General features: G+C 37.4%; 1 protein-coding gene across 2 annotated transcripts; it reads right to left on the bottom strand.

Moving 5' to 3' along the window:
* Nucleotides 1–862: 862 nt before the first annotated feature.
* On the bottom strand, nt 863–7,877 carry LOC148960247 (uncharacterized). Of its 2 annotated transcripts, none has more exons than XM_089116190.1 (3): nt 7,718–7,877; nt 4,418–4,606; nt 863–1,362 (listed from the first exon to the last, which is right to left on the bottom strand). In XM_089116190.1, the coding sequence occupies exons 2-3, from the start codon at nt 4,604–4,606 to the stop codon at nt 1,138–1,140; spliced, it is 414 nt and encodes a 137-aa protein (XP_088972316.1). In that variant the 5' UTR covers nt 7,718–7,877; the 3' UTR covers nt 863–1,137. The 2 variants fall into 2 exon arrangements, with proteins under 2 accessions (XP_088972316.1, XP_088972317.1); XM_089116191.1 differs by lacking the exon at nt 7,718–7,877 and adding an exon at nt 5,490–5,634.
* Between the last annotated feature and the right edge of the window lie 1,613 nt (nt 7,878–9,490).

The following is a 9,490-nucleotide window of genomic DNA, read 5'->3' as shown; positions in this document are numbered from 1 at the left end:
TCTAAGACACAGCCAATGGATCAAGGGGTAATTCGAAGTTTAAAGGCAAAGTAACGAACAGTTTTGGTGCAGAAATACATCAGAGCAATTGATCAGCAAAAGTCAAGTCAATGCATTGCAACAAAAATTAGCATTTTGGATGCAATGGACATATCTGCCGCATCGTGGTCTATAGTATCTAAAACGACAATCGTTAACTGCTTTGTCAAAGCTGGCCTTTCTTCCGAAAATCAACATGAAGCAGCATCATATGAAGATGACCCTTTAAAGATTTGGTGGAAGAATTGACGAAACTGCAAAATAGAGATCAAGAGAATGCTCGAGCCAACACAAGTGCAGAGGAATTTATTGACTGCGACGAACAAGTTTTAGCAAGAGCAGCATTGCCAACTGAAGATGAAATCATAGCTGAGCTGATTGGTGAAGACGTTGTTGAAGTTGAGGACAGCCAAGAAGAAAGCCAAGAGGACAGCCAAGAAAGCAACGACAACTCTTTGACAAAGCCAACAACGGACGAAATAAGAGATGCGATTGAGGTATTATCAAGATATTGCCTATTCTCAGAGAATGGAGAAGCGCTCCGTGAGCATTTCGTTAAAAATGAATGGTGTTATAGAGAGGAACTGGTTAGAAAGAGAAAACAAATGACATTGGATGCTGATCTGACTTGTAATTTTGTATCAGTGATTACATATCCTTTGTTGCTGCCTGTTAAACTTTCCAAATTTGAAAAAAAGTTCGATTTTTTGGGGTCATCCGATAACTCGAACATTCCCTATCTCGAATAATTGTTCGTTTCCCTTCAGAGTTCGAGATAGTGGATGTCAACTGTAAGAACTGGAAAGAAACAAAAAGACTTGCGAAGTTTTTTGAAGATTTATTGGAACATATACATATACGTACATAAAAATAAGCATCCTAGGGTTCTGTACAAAAGTCTTGTAGCTAATGTTCTGTAGAAAATAAGTGTAATACCAATGCAGAGAATTACATTGTAATTTAAAATTAAAAGGGTGAAAAAGATCAGAGACTGAAAAAAACAAACTTAAAAACAGTACATTTCCCTGCAGCAAACAGATTTATAAAACAACGCCCAGCAAAGCCCGTTTGGACTGAATCTATTCGAGCTTTGACTCCTCAAGATGTTCCAAACACTGAGACAAGACATTCAGTTGCATTCACTTTGTGGCCACAGATGATATGATGTTTCTGTCCGTTAAGGTTGACCGACACGGACCCTGACGTAGTCATTCGGTGTGCGACGATTCCTTCCTGTGCTCTTTCGACTGCATTCAATAATACCGTGCATTCTTTCCAAATTTGATTGTTTTGCCTGTCATAATCGTGGCATTGGTCTGTTACCTGCAGATTTGAAGAACATGATTTAGCTTACAGACAGGAACCTATTTTAGTGGCAATGTTTTGGGTAGAGGTATGGGTGAGAGGCAAACAAGTAAGATTTGGGCGACATTTGATTACTACCGACTTTCAGAAAATCTTTGTACCGAATCGAAGCAAAACTCACCTTCACCCTCTGGTAATACCGTCCAGGCTTACAAGCTCAAGATGAAGTTCCCCTAAGTTCCAAGCTTATTGTTGAACCCAGGGACGCTTTACTGCAGCTGGTGGGCCAAGCGTATGTTTTCAAAAGAGTGGTTCAGTAATCTACTTTTTGAACAAAGGAAGGCTAGAGGATGTCTTACCGGGGCTTGGTGGGCAATTCCCTCCTTAGTTATATCAGAAAAATCCTGTTTGATGATCAGCTGTAATGGCGGCGCCAAGGGGGATATGGGGGGGGGCGTTGTAATTGCCTCCCCCCCCACTTTTGTCAAAACATGGTCCACTTGTTCCTTCTAGAAATTGGTTGAAAAGCGCTGGATAGGGGTAGATCATCTTTCCTAAGTGAAATTAACCTGGTACAAAGCACTGGAACAAGGCAAAAGGGGGGTAGTCTCACTGGCCACGCCCATTACCCTCCCACTTTGCAGTAGCTGGCGCCACAACTGATCGAGAGTGTCTTGTTTCTGGCCAGTATGTGGAATGTGGTATTAAAATAAATTTTGAAAACAATTGTAAAAAGTAGAACATAGGAGGCATCAATCTCTGGAACACTTGGCTCTACACCCCTGTTCTTTTTTTACATAGAATTCTTTGCTATATAACCAATTTCAAAAGTCACGGTATGCCACTGGTATGATCTATATGATTGGCATTTCTTTTTGATCTGCAGAGACCTGTCTCGAGGCACCTTAAATTCTATAGCATAAATAGAGAAAGGCTAGACATGTATCTTGGATTGCAGATTTTAGCAAAATGTGTCAAAAAATGTTCTAAAGACTGTTTTCTTAATTGAGAGAGATTTTTCGAAACGTTGTAGCTTAAGTTTTTTAAATTTTAGGGTCTGTAAGTAATCAAAATAGCAACGGACAAGAACGTCCCATATCATCCCAAATTCTAACTGTATATGGACCCTATTAACGAAGCAGTGACATCGCTAGAATTTTGACTTGATTAAACTTTGTTAGCTGTTTATCAATAGCAGTAATGTAACTACAATCATGTAATTTTATTGCAATATTGCCCAATAGTTTTCAAAAGATTTAGCTAAGTACACCAAGGCCCCCTTCCCCCCCCCCCCCCGGCGAATAAAGCAAAGGCAATGTAGCTCTTCCAATATTTCTGTTTGAATTTCATGACATAACTATAAAGGTTTTGGGAAACATTTCAACCTGTGTCTTTTATAATTATCAAAGGTCGCGAAAAGCTAAAAGACATTTGCTCTCGCTAAAATCCAGTATTTTTTGAGCAAAACAAAATTACGACTATGTATTCTAGCTATCTAAAGATTATCGATGCTTAAATCGAAGTTTGAACCAATTCCATTAGAGAAATGAAAAATTGTTTAAATGATTAAAGAAGTATTTTGCATTCGCTGCACAAGTCAAACTGTTTTGAATTGATGAAATAGAAGGTATGTCGCAGAATGGCATGTGACGTGACAGGAAGAAGAGATGGAGAGGTGATGGGGGAGGAGGGGGGGGGTGTTGTAAAGGCGAGAGGAAGCTCTTCTTCTTCCTTGAACCGTTCATAATTATCACGACTCTGGATACAGAGAGCGTACCAGTTGGCACTGTCATGCTTATTATAAAGAAACAGTTCTAGAGATGGAAATAAATTTCAGCCAAAACAGTTGAAAATGTATCAATGTATTTACCGCTACACCAACTGGGTCATGACAAAGATAAAGATAAGGGCATTTGGACTTAAGCATTTATTGACGAGATTAAAACTGACTTAATTATCTATTATCAAGGTATTTTCTTTTAAGCCTTCTAGGATTGTGATAAGGTTGTTAGCAAAGTTTAATTATTTGTAGCTGTTAGATATGCGTAGAAATTTATATCAAGAGGAAAGTACGAAACAGGAGGGCATTAATGTACTTAATTCGAGATTATTGTCATAAGCTTTATAAAGCTCCGAAATGCATATCCATTTATCTTTGTAAAAAAAGCATTGCTTTTTAGTGTCCGGAAAACAGAGGATTGTACTGCTTTGTTTAATTTTTATTACTGTATACGAGGTCATAATGTGGTACCAAAGATTTTAACTTTGACAATCAATGGGTCTTGGAGGATTAAATTATCATTTAAGTTTTAAAAATCCAAAATTTTAATTATCCAACTGTTGGAAATTTTAAGATTTCTCATTGCTGGTTTTCCAAAAAAAGATCGTATAAAATTGTAACAGTTTACTATTAAAATGGATTGGCTTGATTGCTTCTTGATAAACCAGACATTTTCGTGCTTTAAATAAACGTGGCAAAAAACCATTTAAAGCACAAACCATATACAGTGTTTTCAGCCTGACTACCCTCAGCGTGTTTCGCCTGAGTCTAAATAATTAAGCCCAACAGTATCCAAGGGGCACTTACAAATATCTCTTGCCTGGGTTTGAGTTGCAGTATAATGGAAATGACTTCCTTAATTTGACTCACTTTTAAACATCTTTACTCTAGTTCAGTAAAACCATCTTCTTTAGATTGATAAGCAGAGCAGCAGTATGGTTTTCTTTATTGTTCGTATCAGAACAACACCCTTAGCTTTCTATTTGGAAATCATACATGAATATGGATATATGAATAACGCATAGTAAAAATTAGGCAAAAACAACATTAAGCATCGAAACACATATACGTGACCTCATAATTTAGTGCAATTTATTTTTTGGGACTCGGTTGGAGGGGAAACTCGATAAACATGGAGAGACGTTTCTTTACCGTCAGGTTTTCTTCTCAGGTTCTCAGAATCGCTTGTTTTGAAACATCTCAGGATTTAAACTTTTACAGGGAATAACAATTACAAGCTAAACATGATTTGTTCTGTATATAACGAAAGAAATGAAAGAATCATCTACTCACAACTCTCTTCTTGTACTCCACCCTGACGTCGTTGATGCCACCAATCTCACAATAAAAGAACTTCAGATCGCCATTTGGTAGTTCATAGAATTTGTGGTATAGCTCAAAGCCCCTGTAGCCTGTTGATCTCTGTGTGTATGCCAGAGAGGCAAGCAGGAGAGCTGCCAATGCCACTACAATGCTTTTCATCTAAAAATATGCGATTCGAGAATTCTAAAGTTGATTCTCTGATTGATTCTGACATGTGATCAGTAACTGAAATCATAGAAAGTTTGATAGCACCCGAGTCCAACCAATTTGACCTGACTCGGAAAGTTTACCTCTAAAATATAACTTGGTTTTTCTGGCACATTTAGATCATAAAGAGAAATGATCGCTTAACCAAGAAATGTGGGAAGTTCACTACACTGCCCACACAGTCAAAAGCACTTTTATAAAAGATTTCAGCTTCACGGGAATAACTGTTAAAGCTTAGTGCCGCAGTTTCTTCCTTTTTCAAGATGCAATTCAACATTAACTATAGCAACTTGTTGTTTGGCAATTTCTACTAAACCTCTGCAACGTGATTCTCAAATCAGCATCTGAGCTTTATTCGTTTGAAAACAAGTAAAATTAAAGAATAAAAAGTAACAATGCAAAACCTGGATAGAAAGCCTCGTTCAGAGGGAATAAAAGAAATATTTTAGCTCTGCAACCAACAAATTCTAGTTTGGTATAACTACAGTTCAAAATGAACGTCTTTCCTTCATGAGATTATTTTCTCAGTCAAAGTGCATGATAAAGATATATATGCAGCAGAAAAAAGCACAATTTAGAATGAAATAAATTCTTTATAAGCTTCACTAAAGTTTTCTGTGAAATACCCTATAGACAATAAAGCGAAATGCTTGTAAGTTTTAACAGAGTCGAGGCTTCGTATTCAAAACGAATCCATTCAATTTCTGTTTTTATGTTTCAAATCCTCAATTCAAAATACGGAAATTGCACCGAGATTAAAAATTTTCTTCAACAAAAGATATAGCATCAATTTTGATATCTTTAGCATTCTTACCTTACGTTGAGAAAACCTTACCTTGCAAATGATTCAAAGACTTGAGCGTCCTTTACCCAGTAATTCGCCGTTCTAAGTAATCTTTAATACAAGTATGCAGACAGATCGAGGCAGAAGTAAGAAGATTAAGCCTGACGCAATTAAGCTAAGCAAACGTGTTTTTAGTTAAAACGTATTAAAACAAAGTTTCATTTAGTAGGTGAAAGACAGTGATGCTTTGATTCTGCAAGTACGAATGTTTTTGTATTGGTTAAAGGCATTGGCAAATTTACCGCTTGATCAATTAGACAATAAACTGTCTTGCGTCTCTCTGCGGTATTTTTTTGTAAATTGGCCGTGAGTAGACTACAACGAAGAAAGGTCTGATCTCATCGTTTGGCTTTCCTTCATCTTGCTATGCACTCTTTTTCATAAGAACAATTTTATAAGAACACGAGCCTCAAAATTGGTCAAAAGTTAAGAACGAATTAAGAACAAGCTGAGGCTGAGCTACTGTAAAATGTATTTTTTAGCCACGTTTCATCTCATCAACGAGGATTTTTTTACATGTGAGGGTGATTTTTTTGGTGATTTTCAAACTAGGCAAATGAAGGTTGTCTCAGTCAGTTTGTTGGTAAATGAGGCTTGGACACTTCCCTGGAGCGAAAAGGCTAGCAATTGCACTGCTAACAACCTATTAAGTTAAGAACAAATTAAGAACAGAGAACAGTTAGCCTGAACTTAAATTTACTGGTTCTTATACACAGTGGCGGATTTAAGGGGGGCAACTAGGGGCAGTTGCCCCTCCCTCGACGAGTTGAAGCAAGTATGGCGCCCCTTTTTGGAAATTGTGCGCCGTTTTTGAAGAATGAGAATGAGTTGAAAAAGTTTCTGAGACCAATAGGTTAATTTGCTTCAAGGATTACTTCAAAGTTATCTTGTTTATTTCGAAAATGGATTTGAAATTGTTTTATACAGCCTTCTCTCGTCGTAAATTTTTGAAAATTTTTCAGCGCCCCCACTACTAACTGCCCCTCCTTCAAGTTTGCTCTGGATCCGCCCCTGCTTATACAAAAGAGTGTGAATCTTTTTTCATAAATCCAGTATCGGATAAGTTTGCTTGCACATGGTGCAAATATACATGCTTTTTCTTTCAATTTGTCTGTTGACCTGTATGGTCTTGGAGAAAATACTGAAAAACGGGTCAATATAAAAGGTATCACCACCTTAAACAAGGACTATGCTCCAAGACAATATCAAGTTCATGGAGTTCTTCCACATATAAGGAAAAAATCAGCATTGTCCGCTAATTTGTTGAGAACCGCGATTAAGTTTGCAGCCAGATGCAATCTTCATAAATGAATATCGGTAAAAATAAATTGGTAGTTTTAGCAAGAATCTGAAAACTAGCTGGTCTAAAGTGACCAACTTGAAGTCACCGTGCAGCTAGGCTAATTGCTAGCTAGAATGGGATTGTAAATGATTAGGAATCGAAAATGTGCCTAAGGGTTTTTTTGTGGCCGCAAGGTATAAAACCTCAAAAGTGCCTGAAAATTCGAGAACACACCAGTCTTCTGACCATTTCACTGATTGAGGACGAAAACTTTTCAAAAGCTGTTTGTTCAGGACGGAAATGATCCCCAAAAGCCTATAATTTTCAATGCCTTTAGAGAGGAGCGATTGCGGACAGGGCAATTCCCCAATCTTATGAAGCGAAGATGGGCGGTTCCTCCTTCAAACCCTGCCAGTTTGAAGGCGATCTTCTTATGCGTAGCTTCGCTTTTAGCAACGAAAAGATGCACTTTTACTTCGTAAGACTAATGGATTTTGTTGTACTGCAAGATTAAAAAGAATCCTCGATGAGCTCTCGAAAGCTGTTTTATCGTAAAGGCTCCAAACATTTTTTGAGAGCCAGAGATTTTAGTCTCTTGGACACTACGAGCCCTCTTTCATAATGCATACGCTTGTACGATCATAGTTAAGCATTAATAAGTTTTTGGGAGGTTTTAGATTGATGTTTGCTTTTGATAGCAATTGATCTCCCAAAAATGACCTCCATAAAACAGTATTCAAATAATATGAACCAATGAATAGACATACGCGTAATGTTTTTTATGACTCGGTATGATTAGAATCGCTGCGTTGTGACTAGAAATATACTCGAGATACTATTATTGAATTTGAAGACAAATACAATTTCTAATACAAACCAACCAATAAAAGCTAAAGACTGATGCCTCATGAGCTTGAAATAGCAGATAAATACTCACTTTGAGAGGACGTCGATACTGCTAGCGTGTGTTTCCGCTGGAAGAGCGTTTGGATGTGATCTTCAAGTACGGCAAGGTTCGTTAGGCAAATTGTTAGACGTTAAATAACGTCTACGGCTTTTGATGTCATACTTTTCTGCAGGCAATATCATAGTTTAAGGACTTTCTGGAATTACAATTAATGTTTATTTTGTCATAAATGAAGACAATAAAATTCTTAAATACACAGGAACGTAAGCCAATGAACTGTGCGAATTTCTACCAATAGATTTGGAGAAGGAGAATTATTCTTATCTCAATCGTCCTTTGTGCTTTGAAAGTTGTTTTAGTAATACTTAGGATTACATTTGACGAGATAAATGGCCCAATTCTTAAATAGAAGGATCGAAGAATAGGATTAAAGCAAAGGAAGAAATCATATTTTGATCTAAATGGAAATATTTTGACGCTACCTTTCGTGCGATAGGAAAACAAACAGAAAGTAAAGAGAAATTGTAATTTTTTGCACAAAACGCCGCTATCATTCGCAAGTACTTTTATATGGGATTGTGTTATGACATCGTATGACCGCTTTCTGTGCATTGTTTTCCTGCGGGGTACAATTCTCATACACAAGAACGGAGGATCTGCCTTATTTTCAGTTATAAAAGTTAAATATTTGCCCCACAGCTTTGACCAATCCCTCATCTCGATTAAACAATGAGGCCGAGAGTCGCATGTAGCAGGGTTATCGGTTCCTCCCTCCTCCACATCCCACATCACTCCACAGCAATTCTTACATCCAAATTTGACTGTATTTCGTCCCTATGATTGATACCAGTGTTTCGACCTTCCCTAAAGATTAAGCCTTCCCATATGATACTTCTTGGTGTAGATAGCCCCACAAGGCAAAGTTTTCAAATGTTTGCTTTCGCTCCCGAACTTTTTTGAACACTTTCGAATACTATTTATATTTTTTTCTGGTTGATAAATATTTTACATTATTGGATAGAATTTGAAACGTTGCTATCCCAAACAGCCATGAAACTTCAATACTAATCGTTGCCAGAGGGGTTGCTTTTAGAGAACTTCCGAAGCAAGATTTTAGATAAGAGGAGTAACTAACTAAGTAATTGAAAAATTAACCTGTAACTGTTCCTCCTCCCAATGCTATTACTTAATCCCCCTCCTTTTCAGCTTGAGTCACTGAGAAGAAAAGTCTTGCAGCTAACGGACCAACCAGATTGTCCTTTGTACCGAACATAGTACGGCTGTGTACCGAAAACTAATAGACCAACCAAATGCTCTTGCTAAAATCAAATTTAACTCGCACAAAAGAAGCCTAACTTTGCCAACCTCTTTGCATACATTGCTGAAAGAAACACAGCTTTGAAGGAAAAGCTGTGACACGGAATTGAAAAAAACACGAGCATCTTAATTAGGTGAACTAAAGTTGTACAATGATTGGAGCGTAAGTTGGAAAGTTTCCATCAGAATATTTTCATATGTACACTAAGCAGGGCCTGGAGGGCCTAGCAATGTAAATTAAGTCTCCTCTTGCCCCCTCAAGTCCTAATTGTGGCAAATATTGACGCTGTTTCACTTGTGAACTTTATTTCAATGTCTTTGTTGTAATCAGAAGAATTAAGCTGTTTTAGCGAAAAAGTTGGGTAAGCCGTGGCCCTTCAGGACCTTCTGGTCCTCCAGTGGCGCGGGCCCTGCTAGTTAAATATTGATAATATATGAAAAAAGATAAAAATTTAAAAATGAGAAAAAAATTTCCATGCTGTAATA

The sequence above is a fragment of the Rhopilema esculentum genome, chromosome 5, assembly GCF_057945365.1.
Source record: "Rhopilema esculentum isolate cy_ngs chromosome 5, ASM5794536v1, whole genome shotgun sequence".
Lineage (NCBI taxonomy): Eukaryota > Metazoa > Cnidaria > Scyphozoa > Rhizostomeae > Rhizostomatidae > Rhopilema > Rhopilema esculentum.
Note: the sequence above shows the minus strand (reverse complement) of the source record. Positions and strands in the feature narration are given on the sequence as shown.